At 38.4% G+C, this 19,033-nt stretch overlaps 2 protein-coding genes across 2 annotated transcripts in view; one reads left to right on the top strand and one right to left on the bottom strand.

Moving 5' to 3' along the window:
- LOC128740434 (crossover junction endonuclease MUS81) overlaps positions 1 to 6,754 on the top strand; it is a 23,160-nt gene extending 16,406 nt beyond the window's left edge. Inside the window, exons 3-4 of the mRNA XM_053835974.1 lie at positions 6,130 to 6,165; positions 6,560 to 6,754. The gene's annotated coding sequence lies outside the window, so the exon portion shown is untranslated. The remainder of the gene's footprint in view (positions 1 to 6,129; positions 6,166 to 6,559) is intronic.
- Positions 6,208 to 19,033, bottom strand: LOC128744107 (hypertrehalosaemic prohormone). Its single transcript, XM_053840890.1, has 5 exons — positions 17,845 to 19,033; positions 8,620 to 8,773; positions 7,431 to 8,560; positions 6,933 to 7,064; positions 6,208 to 6,851 (listed from the first exon to the last, which is right to left on the bottom strand). The coding sequence occupies exons 3-5, from the start codon at positions 7,497 to 7,499 to the stop codon at positions 6,813 to 6,815; spliced, it is 240 nt and encodes a 79-aa protein (XP_053696865.1). The 5' UTR covers positions 7,500 to 8,560; positions 8,620 to 8,773; positions 17,845 to 19,033; the 3' UTR covers positions 6,208 to 6,812.

Here is a 19,033-nt window from a genome sequence, read left to right as displayed (position 1 = left end):
AAACAGTTTCAGTCGTTTTGGTTATAAGCTAAATTAGTTATAACCACAAATGTGGAAGTGTAATGGAAGTGTCACTGTTTACCACAAGGTGTAAAGAGTGAGACAACGGGTATTGCATACTGAGACACCTATTTGAAATCAATTTAAACCATATTTTTGTGTAATGAAGAATAGTTTAGAGATCGTGCTGCTTATTGTGTGTATAACGCATACATTATATTTTTGGGTATGATTAAAAATTGCGATTATTTTCCCATATACATTTATTCTCATATAAAGGACAAATTCTTGGCATCTGATTTTTAACTTACACTTCAGAATTCATTTACGGTCAATCCCTGTGTATTGATTTGGAATTAAACACAAAAAATCAAAAAAATGTGCATGGTGAAAGCTATGTCTCAGTGTCGTCCACGTCTCTTTGTCTCACCGTTGCCAATAGAAATGTTTTATGAAAAATAGTGAACTAGCGAAGTTAGCGAACAATTCTATTGTCATATTTTTTTTAAATATTAACTCTTATTACTATGTATGTGATGCCATTCAGCAATTTTAATTTTAATTTAATTTGTATCTTGTTGTTGAAAATCACTTGAAAATGATTGCAAGAGAATTTACTTTGACCTCACCAAAACTGATTTTTATTGAACAATATATTAAAAAATCAGAAAATTTTTCTCAAACTACATTATGCGATGTAGGTTCACAAACTTCACTTTCCATGAAAATATCATGGATTTTGTATGTTTTATGACGTAGCTATTCCCGTTGACTCACTGTTCCTGTTGTCTCACTTTTGATTACTGTCCCCTATGTAATACAGCGTCGGTTCGACTTTGGCGCCCTATAGCACCGTGAAAAAAAAGATAAAACATTGCTGTCTTTAGCAGTATTGTAAACAATGACTTGCTCTACAAGTGTCCCATATATCACTTTTTCAAATTCTGCTTGGTTGAGGTGCAGTAATCAAAAGAGCAAAATCGATTCGAAATGGGCCGCGACCACGTTCGGTCTAAAAACCTCATTCTCGTTTGCGCGATGCTTCTTGATAAAGTCGGCAACTTCCGGCAGGCACTTTGTTCTGTCTATCTCACGTTCACCGCAAGCCCCGAAGAACATTTCCTTCTCGATAATCGTCACAAAAGGACCTTCTTCGGGAACTTAGTGTAGCAGATATATTTCACGTCATTGCTTACCCCTATATCGACTGTAGGCATACGAACGGTAGTAAGCATAATGGACGATAGACATAATTTACAAAACTTCACTTCCCTATGAATACGCGCTTTAGTCAATCGTCGCTGTCACAATACAATGACAACCGGGGCCGCTTATTAAACATAAATTCATTTGGTTTGAACATTAAATGACCACAATATTATGATCTGAGATTTTTTTATTCTTCTGTTGGGACTAGACAGTGAACGCTAAAAAGAATTCGACGTGCCTGTTTTTGCGTCTGAAGTTGGCCGTAAGAATTCAGTAGGTTGAAACGGGTCACGTAGAAAAATCGCAAATTTTTTCGACATAATACTGCTTGGCAGAAAAACAGCCCGCGAGTGTTGATGGCGATAGCATCAGCTTCAAAACAATTATTTACACTAGGTTTACTGATTAGTAGGGGTTGTCCGTTAGTTGAGTCCGAACGAGAGTATGGACAGTATACAACCAACATTTGAGCAGGTCGAAGGCCGCGAATATTTACTATGACATTCGATGATTCGTGATTGATTCGACCATGCGTGTTTCGGCCATTAGATCTACTACGCAACTGGTTATTTCGTCCATTTGAGTTTCGGCCATTCGTGATTCTGCCATTTGTGCTTTGGTCATTTGTGTTTCGGTCATTGGTAGGGCATCTGACTCATCAGATGCAATGTATTTTTGAAATGTATTGATTAGGCCGCTTGCAAGCTAACGGCAGATTATCTCGCGTTCGTTGCCTACCGCATGTCTACCATACATTACGCCTTGCGCACGTTATGTCTAACATTCATTATGCTTATCGTTCACCATACCTGATGTCCATTATGCCCGACGTCCATTATGTCTGACGTTGTTATGCCTAACGTCGATTATGCTTAACATCCATATGCGTCCGTGTGCCTATCGTCCGTATGCTTAATTATAATTAGTAAAGGTCTGAAAATTTAGAGGAAAAATGTGGCTGCAGGCTTAGAAATGTCTCGTCTCTACAAGAAAACAAAACTAAATTTATTATAGTTGATCTGATCATAGAGATAGTAAATTAAGGTATTTTGTATGGCTGTGGCGCTAGTGCATATGTAATATAACGGGTGACAACTAAAATTTTGGAATTTTTTTGAGGCCCCTATACTCAACAACAAACGAGCTCAGAGAAAAATGGGAGTATGGATGTGTTAGCTCTCTCTCTCTGCTCTTTTTGTCAATATTTTTTCTTTTGTTTATGCTTGCCTTGTTTTGCTTAAAATTATGTCGAAACAAGAAGCATTTCGGGAGCGCGTTGTACACTTCTACGAACTGCCACAGAAATCTCGGCAAAAAGTATACGGTACAACATTTAAAAAGCGAATATGTTGCGGTTTCGACTGTTTACCATATCCTAAGATATTTTTTTTTTGAAACGATGATTCTACAATTGATGAAGGGACGGTAAGGGAAAGTAATGAAGAAGGATTTTTTCGGGAATGAAGGGGAAGGGTGGAAAGGAAGGGGGGGCTATGGTTAACAAGTTGTCGTTGTGACTCCTGTCTTTTGTCCAATGCTGGAAGGTGCATGGGTCGAACCAAGCTGTAATCAGAGATTATAACCGGATTTGAACCCACAACACCTGCCAGGGCGTGTCGCTCACTGGTACCCGTGTACCTTTGAGCCACAGAGGCGCTGGACTCAGAGGTACACGGGTACCAGTGAGCGACACGCCCTGGCAGGTGTTGTGGGTTCAAATCCGGTTATAATCTCTGATTACAGCTTGGTTCGACCCATGCACCTTCCAGCATTGGACAAAAGACAGGAGTCACAACGACAACTTGTTAACCATAGCTACCTATTACCCCCCCCCCCTTGTTTTCTACCCTTCCCTTTCATTCCCGAAAAAATCCTTCTTCATTACTTTCCCTTCTCGGTAACGTCCCTTCATCAATTGTAGAATCATCGTTTCAAAAAAAAAAAAAATATTAATATATATGCCTGACCGCATTTCAAGGTCATGACTAAAGTCACGAGTTTGGTCAATATCCTAAGATGCCCGACAACTATTCGTAAACAAGGTAGTGGAAGACCAGCCAAAATTATGGATGCAGAAGGACACCGTTTTCTTTCTCGTTTCTTCAACAACAAGCCCTGTGGTTTGGCTATCAATTAAGATGCAGCAGACTAATGTTTGAAGAAAATTTTGATCCTGTTTCTACAAAAACATTATGCGGATGAACAATACGTGTTTTGGCCGGACATCATCGCATTACGCCAAAAAAACACAATCGTTCCTGAATACCCACTCGATCCCATTTTTACCCAAAAACCACGACCCGAAAAATCTGTCTCGGTGCGCTCAATAGAAGATTTCTTCGGGATTTTGAGTTGCTTGGTGTACCTACAAAAATAACTGGAGAACCACAAATTGCAAAAAGTTGATTGGCAGAATCAAGAGATGCATTCGCAAAGTTGACATGACGGCCGTACAACGCTCCTGTTTCGACGTCAAATGTACACTAATTTTATACCACCTTGAAGGTAACAGTCACTTGAGTAACCTTTACGAAAACCACAACTTTCTAGATAGTCAGCAGTGTAAAATACAGCTTATTCAAAAATAATACGTGTAGGCTAGCGCCACGCTGTCTTACCACGTGACGCTATATTTTATACTTCGTATTCTGTAATATTTTCTATACCATCTGCACGATTGATAATACTTAAACTTTTGCGTAGAAAGTAACATTTTAAGTTACATGAATTATGAGATATAGCGTACACAAGAAGGTCTCATGTACATCAGCGCTGCCCGTTGAGAAAATTCTGAACTATTTTTCATACCAGATTGAAGGTGACAAAAACATTCCGGAATACCATCACTTTTTAGATAGCCAGCAGCGCAAGATATACCTATAGGGAAATATTACAGGTACGCTACTTCAACGAAAAGCGCATGGTCTACTTAACAACTTTGTCGAAGACACCAAGCGTTCTATACGGTTAGGATCGCGAGTTATGCCATGTTGGAACCAATTAAGTCAATTGCTATATGATACGTAGATCCCACTAAGGCGGTCCTTATTAGTGTTCTTGTTGGGGGGATTGCTGTATAGGTAAACCTAAATTAATTGTTATAGAAAATATTTTTACGGATGTTAAAAACAATCGAGAAAATTTCCATACCCGAATTCAAATCGTTACTTTTTACGTCAATTCATATGCCACAGGTGAAGCATAAAGACGTTTTAACCAAGGCCAAGGTTACGATTATGTGTCTAAAATTAAAGTCGTTGTTTCAGTCTGCGACTGGTTTGTCTCTGATTTATCTGTTTACATTATGTGGGTAGTAGGCATATTTAACTAATACATACAGAGATCGTGCCACTTGAACCATCGTTCTGATACTTTATGTTTACCTAGTATGTAAATAACCCTGATATCTATACCTATAAAGAAGGATTTCTGTCTGTCTGTCCGTATGTTCCTTATAGAATCGAAAACTACTGAACCAATCGGCATGAAAATATGCATGTAGAGGTTTTTTGGGGCCAGGAAAGGTTTTAGTGATGGTTAGAAACCCCTCCCCCCACTAAGAGGGGGGGCTCCCATACAAATGAAACACAAATTTCTGCATAACTCGACAACTAATCAAGCAAATAGAACAAAATTTGGCATGTGGGTGTTTTCGGTGACAAGAATTTATTCTATGGTAAATTGAGACCCCTCCCCTCTTTATAAAGGGAATTATAACTCCTCTCCTCTTTAAAAGGGGGGGCTTCCATACAAATTTCCTCATAACTCGAGAACTAATCAAGCAAATGGAACCAAATTTGGCACGTGGGTGTTTTTGGAGACAAAATTTTTTTCTATGATGAATTGGGACCCCTACCCACTTTAGGAGGAGGGGCTCCTATACAAATGAAATTCAAATTTCATCATAACTCGAGAACTTATCAAGCAAATAGAACCAAATTTGGCATGTGGAGGTTTCTGGAGGCAAAAATATTTTCTATGGTATATTTTCTATAGATTTCCCCACTTTAAGAGGGGGGGGGGCTCCTATACAAATGAAAAACAAATTTTCTCATAACTCGAGAACTAATCAAGCAAATGTAACCAAATTTGACATGTAAGTGGTTTTGGACGCAAGATTTTTTTCTATGGTGAATTGAGACCCCTCTCTCCTTTAGAAAGCGAGTTATGGCCCATCTCCACTTTAAGAGGGTGGGCTTTCATACAAATGAAATGCAAATTTCCTCTTATCTTGAGAACTAATCAATCAATTGTAACCAAATTGGCATGTGGGAGTTTTAGATTGCAGAAATTTTTTCTATGGTGAATTACGACCCCTTCCACTTTTAAGAGGGGAGCTCCCATACAAATGAAATTCAAATTTCCTTATAACTTGAGAACTAATCAAGCAAATGGAACCAAATTTGGCATGTGGGAGATTTTGGAGTCTTGAATTTATTTTACGATAGTTAGAGATCTCTCACCCCTGTGGTAGGGGGATATGGACTCTCATACAAATAAAACAGAAATTTTTGCGAAACTCAAAAACTAATCGAACTCGAGAAATTCGAGACTCTTCCATAAAACATTAGTCAATACAAGACCACAAAAACTCTATAGTAACACTAGATCATTCAGGACGAGACGGTCGCGAGTGTTGCCGGTGACCCGCCGTCGGAAGCGCCGCCCACTTGGGGGCTTGCAAAACTCGAGATTGTAACAAAGATCATCCGAGATTCATGATTTATGTACAACACAGGTTAATTTGTGGCAATACGAAGTTTGTCGGGTCAGCTAGTATTAGATAAATTGCAAATATTCCCTTATATATAAAAAAAATTAATAAAAATTTCAGTTTCAATTTGAAGTTGTTTCTGCAACTTGAGATTACAACGAAGGACTGTACAGTGAAAATTTCTTTTTTTTTCTATTTTTCCTCAGAACCCTCATCACAACTTGAAGTACAACACGGCAAAGGTAAGTCCACTTATATACATACTCACTTGCACTTCCCGTTAATAATAAGTGGCCAATGACGAAAATTGCTCCGAGACTGTAAAGCCAAGTTTGAGGACAAATTGTCCTTAATCGCAAAGGCTGCAGAATGATTCATTTAGTTTTCAATCCGAGGCCTCTTACTAACGAGGATCGTTTTTTACGAAATGATGACCCCGAAATGTTAGAGTCACCACCTGTGCCATTCATGTGCTACCGTTCTACATGATATGTAGGCGGAAATCGCACCTGCTTTGAGCACAAAAGATTGATTCACATTTCACTGATTGCTTCGAACTACATAACATGTCCACTTCTAACGTAGGAGAAAAACTAGGAATAATGCATTGGTACATGTTTCTCTTTCTTTTTTTAGATTACGCAAATCGGGAACTATAATCAAGGACTCATAAATGATAACACGGTTTTCCACTTATGCCATTTTCTGTGATCTGCTTTATCTTATATGGGTATGTGTATACATTAGGCAAACGAATCGTGAACGTGATACCTGGTGGTATACACACTTTTGGTGTCCATCAAGTAGAGTAAAAAAATAAAATGCATTCTCCGCTGGTCGGAACTGAATCCACTGTCGAGTTGATTTTACGATGACAGCTTCTATCTGCCTACTTCTGGTTGCATTCTAAGATTTTCTGGGCTTCAGTCTGCATCGAGTAATGAAATGAAAATTAATGCACAGGTAAATATTAAACAGCGTTGTCAGCACGGTCGGTCCATGATCTTACCTGAATCATTCGGTAGATTACCATCAGCGAGTCGACAGGTGTTTTACAGCCATCCTGAACGCCAAAAGTGTTTTGCATATTCAGCGCCAGCGGAGTCGAAGACCGTTTGCCCCAGGATGGTGTAAATGTGAGCTGCGCAATAAAATACGTTAACACTATGTTAATAGATTAGCTGCAAAGGGTTCATTATGTTTTTTCATAGCATATTTATTTCATTTTATTTTGTTTATGTTACTTGAGGAATTTAGTTAATAAAACTCATAATTTATCTAATTACATGCGGTTGAGCATAAAAGACAAAAAAAGCATCTAAATGAATTTAATTCGAGAATGCAACTTTCTCTCCGCTCACGAGAATCTAATCTTCATTTGAACTTTTTACAGCTACCTTCGCGATATGTACGGTCCTAAGAGATATTGCACATCCGTATCCGTTTCCGCGTTTAATTAAACTAAATCGCTAATTAATTTCATTTCTAGCTGACGCTGTTAACTCACCTGCGCTTCACAGACAAAGATCAAAGAGGCACAGATTAACAGCACACTGAACAGTTTCACCAGATCCATTTCCACTGCTTCCGGTTGCTTCGGGCTTTCGTGGTCGTTACCGGAGGGCTACTGCTGGGTTGTGATGCAGTTCGTTGCTGTGACTGAACACTTTATTGCCAGCCGGTGATGGTGCTTGATCCTGATTGATTGCGGACCGGTTAATTCTGAGCGCTTTTATACAAATGGTTCAATTCCGTTTCCGTAAATTAGTATGGTTTCATAAGGGCCACATTCGCGCGTAATTATCTTTTGCTCCGTTAACCGCTCGAAGCTAAGGAACGCATAGAGATGCATATGTTTGGTAGGAGCGGCTTTCGTTGAAACGAGTGGGGGAAACGCGAGGCAGGATGCTTTGACGCTGACGTACGTTGGAATCCTTACAAAGCGCGTGGACAGAGTGTGACGATCGGATTAATTTTCCGGTTTGCTGGCGGAAGTGATTATCAAGGCAATCCAAATTGGCTACATCACCACTGTCATACGTCGATGAGAGGAAATACGATAATCCGTGTTTGCAACAGAACCCAGAACTGCCACCGACAAATTCGCAGAATTAATTGTTCACGGTGCAACCACAGTTGGATGAGAATCTAATATGTGATATGACATACAGCTAAAGCTAGGCGCTCAGGGATTTACCACGATTGAGGTTTTCAGGAAAATATTTTTTAAATTAATTTTGTGATGTCGCTAAAACTCTGTATGGTATTGACAAACACAATTGGTTATAGGCTCAATGCGAAGTAACCTAATTAAATTAATCTTCAAGTACACTTTTAATTTTAATTGCAAATTTGTCACCCTGAGTATGAAAATATTCTTCATGAAATACGAAGCACAATATTGCAAATTTAAATGCAACCATGCGTATGCATTTCCTATGGATATGATGGAGGCGCCTTATTCATCATCGATCAGCAATGTTGATGCGATAGAGCGAACAGCTTTTTCAGCAAGCTAATAATTATTATTGAGGGTAATATAAACTATAATTTACGTAACCAGTCACTATTGATGAAATTTTCTATCAATGTTAGAAAATGGGGACAACTTTAACCATATGTGTTGCAATGGTGAATCTGGAAATATAGTTTTCCAAATAATAATATTAACAAATATAATGTTGGTAGTAGCTTACAACAACTTTATTCACTCTCCTAAGGCTTAGTGGATCAAGGTGGATTGCAGCGATCAGCATAACGGGAAAGGTTATCATGGCAGATGACGAAGTGCAAAACGTATGACTGAAGTTTTTTGGAGCGTCTTAGTGTTTTTTTAGTAGAATACGAAACCTGAAATTAAATAAAAAAGAAAACTTAACCAAATCAAATTCTACTATTTATATTTCTTCGCGATAGATACGTATTTCGCCTACCATTTGCAGGCTTCATCATCTGTTTTCGAACTAAATTAGCCAAAGCAATTTCACAGTTCGTTTGACCTTACGTTGGACATCCCGAATTTTGATGATTCGGTTTTGATAACACGGCACTCAAAACGATGGATGAGTATTCGAGCGTGGAACACACTACGGCGCAGTATGGAGCTTAGAGGCAATAGACATCGTGGAAATATTTGCCAAATCGAAAAATAAATCCTAATTGAGAAGATGCCATTTATCAGTATCACATCGTTGCCACAACATAATAAATTCTCTTTGCACTAATCTTTCAATGAAATTACAACATGCGCATTCATCATGTAGAATGATGTTACACTACAACACTCAACTGTAGCGCATTTCCCCAACAAAGATATCAAATCGGGCTAGGATTAATCATCGTACGTAGAAAATTTTCGACCTGTTGGGATGACGGGACTTTATCACTTTTTCTGGCGTATTTCCCAAGCAGAGACATCAAGTTGATTTAGGTTTTGTTACTTTTTCTGGCGCGCTTCCCTAAACCAGACATCATATTGGTTAAGGTTTAATCGTTGTACGACAATATTTGACTTGTTGGGCCATGGGTGTTTTATCACTTCTTCTGGCGTACTTTTCAAGCAGAAACGCAGGGTTAATAACGAGTCACTTTTTTGGTGTTGGTCATTAAAATGCCGCATTTTTCTGCAAATAGTCAATAAAGTCATTTTTTTGCAGCTAAAATAGCTTTTATACTAGTTTTTAACTAAATTATTTCTCGGACGCGCATTGGAATTCAACCACCCCGACCAAAAAAAATTGTAATGTCCAAAAAATCTTCACGCAAAATTGAGACAAACAGTCAGGTTTCTATGAAATTTTGTTTCAGACAATCACGAAATGATCCTCGAAAATAAATTGAAACCTATTGAAATGAATATCTCAACAATCAATCGATCAAAAAAAGTCTTAGAACTGTTTTGCATAAAAAATCAAGAAGTTTAAAATTTTAAATCTACATTCTAGAAAATAGAACCACTTTGAATCTTCCCATATTTTCAGCTCTTTCGTGGCTATGGTTTCTCCGTTTTAACCACAAAATTATTAAAGCAGGTCCTTCGATTAAAGTTCGCCCAAAAAATTTCTATCGGTCGGTGGTGGACACCGTTGGGAGGATTGGCAGTCTTCGGTAAAACGTTTATCTTCAGTCAGTCCACCTTCTCCAGTGACTTCCTGGCAAAACGAGCCGTGGTCAGCTCCGGTAAAAAACCACATCCTCCTTCGTGTGACACTTCTTGATGAAGGCGGCAACTACTGGCAGACACTTCATACTGTATATCTCCCCGTTCGCCGTAAGCTCCGAAGGAAAGAACAGTAGCTGGGACATTCCCTTCTCGCTGATCGTCAACCTCAGGACCTTCTTCGGGAACTCGGTATGGAAGATATATTTCACGTCATCACTGACCTCTTCGGAGCGTCCCGGCGTGTAACTGAGATACATTCCAGTTGAGCGAACCGATAAAGTTTTCATTGACATTGAAATTGTTGATACGGTCCGGAGAAAGGAAGATGACACAAATGAGTCCTGTCTGTACAATACCTACATAAGAATCGTTGAATATTTGACGAGAAACAGTATTTCTATTGAACCACCTCTCGGGCTCGACCAAAACAGTTCCATCGGCAGCGAATATTGCGGCAGCAGAAGGCGGGATGTCGTCGAATTGAGAGACCTCAACACCGTTCAATGTGTATTCAAGTTGAATGTATACTAAAACCGGAAAGATGACCAGAAGGAAATTGTTCTAAATGTAAAGGTGGATGTACTTGCCTGAGATGGCAGGTTGGAAAATCTGTTCATCCAATTGGATACCAGGACCACGACGAATAAGATGAACGCAGGCAGCAAAAAGCGAGCCTGGTCAAAATCAGAAGAGGTTTCCAATTGAGCAGCAACTATTCAGACATCACTGACTCTTCCGATGGATTCCGTTTGGAAGCTGCCGTTGAAGGTTGTAAGCTCGCCCGTCGATCAGATAACCCCTCGTTTCACCGCTAAGATGTAGCAAGTGAACAACGCCCACTGTCATCGTTGATTTAGATCGCATCATCATTGTCATCTGTGGCAAGTCTTAAACTGTCATCGTGAATGATAAGCGAAACCACGTTACGTGCAGCTAAAAATTATTCGTTGAGCTTATTTCCTAAAGTTTAATACTACCTACAGCTAAAAGTGCTTAAAATTATCGCTTAAAACCTTAACTTAATCTTGTGCTATAGTGTATGTAAGTTAAATGACACAAATTGATGATTTCAAGTGAATTTTATAGTTTATTCTCACCAGTTCTATAAGTCACATGCTGTCTCGTAATATTACATGCAAGGAACTACGAAACAACACAATTAATCTAATTATTTAAAATTATCTATCGAAACGGTAAAAACTACATGCAACCAATTACTATTAGTAGACTTAATTTTGGTCGTTCTGTGCACACAGTTGTGAAGAACGTGTTGCTCGAGCCACGAATGCTGATACCTGGAGAAGAATGCTTTATAGTACTAAAAGGAACGTTTGTTTCACGAATTCTTTTGTTGTTTTCTACCATGAAGTTGGATAACCAACGTATTTTGGACCCCATCAGCAGTTGTACATAATTTGGACACTTACAGCAAAATCAAATGGAAGTGTCCAAATTATATACAGCTACAGATGGGGTTCAAAATAGGTTGGTTACCCTGGATTCGAATGAACGAATGTACGAAAATGCTCACGATAAAAATAGTATAATACCAGCACCTATCGGAAAATAGCAAAATCCCTGTGTTCTGTGAAAAAACTGACATGATCGGGAATCGAAGTTGAGCTCATTTGTCATATTTCCCTAAGAACCACAAAACCACGATAATTGCACATTAAGCAGGTCATAATATCACAAGTAGGGTACGGGAAGGTATTTTCAGCCCATTAAGCAATGGCATCTATTTTTGGGCCTATGGGCTAGTTCTAGTGAAAGAAGAGGTGGTTTTGACGTTCTTTGAATAAAAAATAATAGATTACTTACAGTCTGGAGAAAATAGTTATGACATATTAAAATTGTATGCTGACAAAGTATATTTATTGGCAAAAGAAAAGGCAAATAGGCTGAATTTAGAAACCTGCTGAAAATACCCTCCCCTATATTTTCTCTGATCTAAATCTTCGCAGCCCGATCTTGTCGAAAACGACAATAACCGTGCATCAAATACGTTCTGGTGCAAAATGTGCTATGAATACGTTTTCGTACCAAATACGAATTATTCGTTATAACAGCTTGTGCGGTAGAAAATAATCCTTCGAATGTTTTTAAATAGTATGCTTTTTTGTATCATCTACGAATATAGTTTTACGACTATTTGTTCTAAAAAAAAATACAAAATTATGTTCTCAGTATGTGCAATATTATGTGATTTTTGACGGTTTACACGATTTTTGCGTGTTTTCCTTGCGTAAAATGCATGTTTGTGCACCAACCTGGTAAGAATACTGCGACTTAACTGATATGTACGTCATATACCTGATTCAGATTTCAGCAGTAGGGATCGATACCGATGTCGCTAGTAAAATTGTGTAGTAAACGATATGATCACTGTCCACAACAAATAATTTAGGATTTCTACATGAACCCAAGGGGAATTTCACTGGAAAATTCATTTCGCAGAAGTGGCGATTCATTTATCTTGGAAGAGCTTGCTTCCCGAAAGAGTGAGAGAAATCATTCTCTCTTCAAGCTACCGTATACGCATAAAGTCCGCTTTTCATCCAGAGCATGGGCATAATAGCCATCAGTTGTTGGCACGGTCGAGAGCTCGTTGCTGGTATTTATTAAACACAACAATGCAATGTGAAGGACTATTTGAGCTGATTTTATTTTTCAAGTTCAATGTGTGAACTTGAGTTTTATGCTTCCCCACCACACTGCAATATGCATGGCGTTTGTTCCATACCGACCGGTTTAGTGTTGGGAAAATAGGCGTGTAGAAAATCCTGTTTCGCATTTTCAATAAGCTATCGTTGAGTTGTAGTGTTGGAATATTTGAAACATTCCATAGAGCTTAATCGGAAACGAGACAAAGAAAAGAGAGTGGATTGAAATGTTTTAAAGTTTATTTCTTTCGAACTTTTCCTACATAATTGATCCTGGCCTTCCAGTGGGTGCCTCGGTAAATGCCATCTATTAGTTGATGTTATCTCTTTTTCCTGTCTGATTTCTGTCTGGTCATGCTTTTGACTTAATTGTGTCCAACGTTACGTCATTTAAGCCGCTAGCAGTTGGTTGGGGTTTCCAAATTATAATATTCGACGAAATGACGGGTGATTTGTGTTCCTAAGGTTGAATCGTTCTGGCGACGACAGCTCCATGAGCTTGTTCGTTGGGTGGAATTGATATCATTGCTCCTCTATGACTTTTAGTAGCTAAGGTTAGAGAAGGTGAATAGTGGGAGAACCATTATTTTGGTTCAATCGCATTGAGAGAGCATAGGAAATGAATAGTCCTCGGTAAAGCATAAGTTTAAAGGTTTTAAGGTGTTATGATGCATTCAACTGGGTGTTAGTCTTGTGTCTGAAGTGATAATATCGCATTTTTTAATTCACAACCTTAAGTATTACTTACAAATCCATTCCATAATCATGGATTAACTAATTTCAGAGCTATGGCGTGTATCCTAGCTATTGAGCTTCGAATCTATAGGCAACCTCAAACAGAATTACTTGTGAGAATACTGAAATTAATTATTTTTAATATTTGATCAGAAAAACGCTTGTTTTTCGGTTAGGCATTATTATCCGACAGCATGTCTGCAGAAAAATGAATTTTAAGGACAAGGACATGAACAAAAAGCTTTCACTGATCGAGAAATTTAGCTATCAAACGTTTGCGCTATATTAAATTTCACTCTTTATGCACATATTCGTTTCGTGCTCGAATCGAAATCGACAATGCAATCGTGGTCGAAACGAACAACAAACACCTGAAATGATAACTGTAATGCCACTTCATTTTAGACGTTTGGATAGTTATGTGCATCGGACCGCCTTTCGAAACCGAATATTTACTCCTTTTTACTACATAAACCAACATTAATCGTAGGACAATACTTTTATGTCACACAAAATTCTCAGTTAAACTAATATTTTAATCGCCAACCTTGTAATATGGTGAAATCGTTGATTGAAATACAACGTTGCCGCCTGTTAGGCGATACCTGCCTCCCACGGGGTTATGCTTGAAAATTTTCTTCCAAGAAGGGCCAAATCGGATGAGTGAATCGTTAAATAAGTCCTCCTAATGCAAAAAGGCCCCACTAGGCGGGTTAGAAGTTTTTGCACGATATATCGTTATCGAATTACCTACATAACTTGAGGAACTGCACTCTCGCTAAGCACATCATATACAACCAGTTTAATATTTAATTCCGAGTTCCTCCTGCTCCCCCGCGTCATGTTTTGAGAGTAGAATTTATTTTGTTATTTAAATGGTGAGGAAAAGTGGAGGCTATCAGTTACCCTCATGCTAAACGCTAATTTGTAAATTTACATAGCCACAACTATGTGCAGTGACATGCAAGAATTGCTCTCGATTTGACTTATTAGTATTAAACTAATTATTAGAATTTTTGCAACTGTTTATGTCATCATGTAAAACTATATTCTCACTAAACAGTGTAAATACGTGATTGAACAAAAGCTAGTTGAGCTAGTTAATCAGCCTAATTACATTGAATGCTCATTTGTAAATTGCATACGCACAACACTGCATGCTTACATAAGCAGTAATTGAAACAAAATAAATAAATTCGATAAAAAAAAGAAAAAACTGCCTCGATTGTACAAAAAAAAACCGAGCCGGATGTAACCTTTACAGTTTGGTCAACAAAGCGTTTAAATTGATTGAATTTTTATTACAAAATCAATATATGTATTAGATTTGTATTCCAAAGCCCAATTAGAAAGAATAAGTTTATAGAAATAATAATTAGCTAAGCTTCCGGTTGACCGAATTGCCCGGCCTTTCGTTACACTCCTGCCGACAAATTCGGTACAACCACCTCGTCCACTTGACAATGACCCATTAGTTCTCGATCGGGCGAAGCTCTGATCTGTCGGGAGGGTTCTTGTCCTTGGGCACCACCTCGACGTTGCCGGCATACCGCTTCATGACATTTGTTCAGTAATGTCAGGATGCCAAATTAAACCAAAAGAATACGGAATAATCTTATTACTTTAAGAAAGGCAGCGGACGATTTCTAGATACTTGTTCGAGTTATTTTTCTGGTGAACCGTTCGGGTTGCAAAACAAATGTCACCTGCAATAAGATATTTTTTAGTGAACTTCGACGCCATCATATGCTTGATGATGATGATGACGATGATGATGATGATGATGATGGTCCCACCTCATACCCCTACAACGGTTTGAGCGGGACGATTTATCTAATTAAGATATTTATAATATAACAATGTAGCCAGGTGATAAAAACAAATAGCGAACTGGCTTCTAATACAGACATATCAAACTTTCAAGTGAATATCAAAATTTCAAAAAATGTCCAAGGCTAGTCCAAAACGTTTCCAACCCGAAAATTATCTGGACTTGATTAGGAATCGAACCTAATATTTTGAGCCCCAGCTAGTCAGAATTGGTTCTAGATAACGATCTAGAACTACGAGGGAGATCCTGCAGTCTTTTGGTACACGGTACCGCCGTGAGCGATGGTATACGAGTTCCAAAGTCCACAAGCAAACCCAAGCCTGTCCAGCTGCTGCTCCGAACCCTTTGTTCAGGACTTTAACCTGATCATTCAATTTCAAGATTATCTATGTCTGTTCTCGCGCGCGTGGCTCAAACATGTGTAGTCTTCTCTATACTTTTTTAAATTAATAATAATAACACTTTTAAATCCATCATCACCAGTGAACATGATAACTTAATATATCCAAAAAATATACAAAAATTAAAAAAATATACAATCTTCTTGAATCAATACAAAAAATAAATCAAATTGCGTCTATAAAGTAGCTTTTATGTGTAAAATGCATAGCCTTTTGAATTCTGCCATTGTTGCTGCACGTTTTATTTGTCGCGGCATCGAATTAAAAAAGTTAATTCCTTTGTACAACAGAGAGTTCTGTGATCTTCCAAACAAAAAGTGTGGTGTTCTTGCATCTTCCGCGTTTCTAGTGTTGTACGCATGTAAATCACTTCCCCTTTCAATTCGATCACACAAGTATCGAGGCAGCATTCCATTAAGAATTTTATATAGAAACACCATTGTCAAAAAATAAACTCTGCTTCACAGAAAGCCATTGCAATGCGTCCAGCATAATATATGAGGAAGTGTACCTATTACATCGCATAACTTTATTTTGTAAGCGCTGCAACTTCAATATTTGTGTTTCGTTTGCAAGGAACAGGATGGATGAGCAAAAATCTATATGTGGTGAAATGATTGACTTATATAAAAGAATTTTACTACTAATCGTCAATTCATTTTTTAAACGGCACAACACACCGTACTTTTTCGCGATTTTTTGATGACATTATCAATGTGAGACTTAAAGTTTAACTTGTCATCAATGATTACTCCAAGATACTTTAGTTCATTTACGCGATCAATAGTCTCACCATCAATTTCAACGTTTACGTCTGGTTTGGAGTTGGCTGAAATAATCATATATTTTGTTTTGCTAATGTTGAGCTTAAGCTGTTTAAATTTCAACCAATTCGAAAGATAATGTAAATCTTGGTTTAAATGTGTTGCAATTTCATTAGGGTCTTTAGCCGCAATAAATAGAACCGTGTCATCAGCAAACAAATTTATGTCGCAGAACCGTAAAACTCGTTTCATGTCATTGATATAAATTATGAACAAAAGGGGCCCCAATACACTTCCTTGCGGTACACCAAGTGTGTTGGCAATGGAATCAGAATTCAAATTATCAAAGCAAGTTTTCTGAGTTCTGTCACATAAATAGCTTTCAAACCATTTATATGGCATCCCTGCAATACCAAATCGCTTCAAGGTTTGTAACAATAAAGGCCTAGAGATTGTTTCAAACGCGCGTTTTAGATCCAAAAATACAGCAAGAATAGTTTCTTTAGCTTCGATTTTTTCTTTCCATTTTGCTAGTACCAGATTCAATGCAGTTTCACAAGAGTGTCCCTCACGATAACCTGATTGCTCTGGAATTAACAAATGATTACAGTTTAAATAATTTTGAGCAGCTTGAGAATTTATGCCAATTTTCTTCTTGCGGTAGCCGTGCAAAACTCCTACTCGAAAAGCTAATACGTCGTCCATCACTACGCCATCGACATTTGTCAGAATCGGTCTTTTTGACCGACTTGTTTGGTGTCGCATTGCTGTCGCCTCAATTCAAACTATTTACTTATTTCAGTGATTTTCGACCATCTTGTTTGGTATATCATTGCGATTTAGAATTACTAGCATCTTATATAAATTCGACACTTCCAGTTTGTATTCAAGCATACAACGAAAAATCTCGCAAATAAATACTGCGATACTGCTGAAAACATGCTGCGGAATATAAAAAAAACAACTGAACGGTATCAAAATAGACCAAAATACTGGTTGCAATTCTAATGTCAAGAGAAAAAAACGCGTTTAAGTAATAATAATTAATTATTAGCCTAGTAAACCAAATGGATGCCATCCGGATATTTCCTATATTTAAAGGTTGTCGGTCCATCGCGGACCAACCATGGTTACAACGATATAATTTCAAGCTTACTTTCCATTGAACTCTCCAAGCGTCCTTTGGTCGGCAAGCTGTTCTCACTAGGTATTACTTCAATTAACTTAGTTTCCTGAGCAATCAGATAATCTCTTTTCCCAGTAAAATCAACAAAATACTAATCCGGAAAAGTATAACACATTTAAAAATCTAATATGTCCTAGATACAGATTATTATATTTATCTCTTGTAGACAAAATACGTACATGAGAAAACATGGTTCACACGTCGTCGACGTAGCTCAGCAAGGAGTGACGGCAAAACATCTTCCATTTGACTAGAATAGGCAAACCTTGCTCGACTGTTGGTATTTACCGGAATTTACCGGACGTTGTAGCGATCCTGTTTTCACTAACAATGTCAGTCTCTCGGGCTCAGATTCGGTTGACAGTAACATTGCTGAGTGATCCTTGATTGCAACAATAAGCAGAGCACAATCCAGCTACCAGCTGACTCTTTGAGCCTTTCAATTTCCGTGTTCGCCGGAGCACAGATGACAGCGCAATTGGATGTAAAAGGTGAAATTTGCATCCGCATCCGTAACGGAAGCAAATAGAAAATTGCACAGCTGCACAAGCATACGGCACTAAGCAGCAGCTCTCGGCTCTTCCTTCCGCCCCCGGTCGTTCGGTTGCTAATGCCACAAGAGAGAATGAATATACCTTGCTAGCGGAATAACATTAAAATCGTATTCGTTGTAATAAATAAACATTTACATGTTTCCTGTTGCACCAGTTGGTCTCTGATGTAGTAGGTATATGCCGGGCATCCTTCCGGGAGCCGAATGCAATCCAGGGTTGTGTATTGATGGCTAATTACATTTTTGGATATTTATTTTCTACGGTTCTATGCTCATGTTATATGATTTGAAATGATCCAGTTAAATCTACATCGCGTAGCAAATAAATGAAAATGAAGCAAAGAATACGACCCTATAACCGTTTGCCTCTCCCAAACCGCATGACTGGTAAGTATGTCAGGATTTGCGATTATCTCCTAATCGTATAGTTACCCTTACCATTACCGGCTGGGAATGACTCGGTTGGAGTGAAAGTCACTTATTTATTTGCGAAAATGTTTATCCCAGCGGCGGCACACTCGTGCATCTTCACACCCCGTCGATCTTCGTGCAGCTTTTGTTTATTCCTACTAAGGGAAGCGACAAAAGTAAAGCCTGTTCCCTTCAACAGTATTCCTTGCATATCTACCCGACTCCTACGACTAGGAAGCTAATACATACTGTACACTATATCCCACTAGAGGGGGTGCGGTGGCTATTGTGGATGGTAATGGCAAGTGAAGACTCGAAAGATGCACTTTCAATTGCCAGCCAAGTCACAAACGATTATTATTACCATCTCTTAGGTAAATGAATGCGTTGAAGCCGTCGTCGTC

The sequence above is a fragment of the Sabethes cyaneus genome, chromosome 3, assembly GCF_943734655.1.
Source record: "Sabethes cyaneus chromosome 3, idSabCyanKW18_F2, whole genome shotgun sequence".
NCBI lineage: Eukaryota > Metazoa > Arthropoda > Insecta > Diptera > Culicidae > Sabethes > Sabethes cyaneus.
The sequence above is the reverse complement of the archived record's forward strand: the minus strand, read 5'-3'. Positions and strand labels throughout refer to the sequence as shown.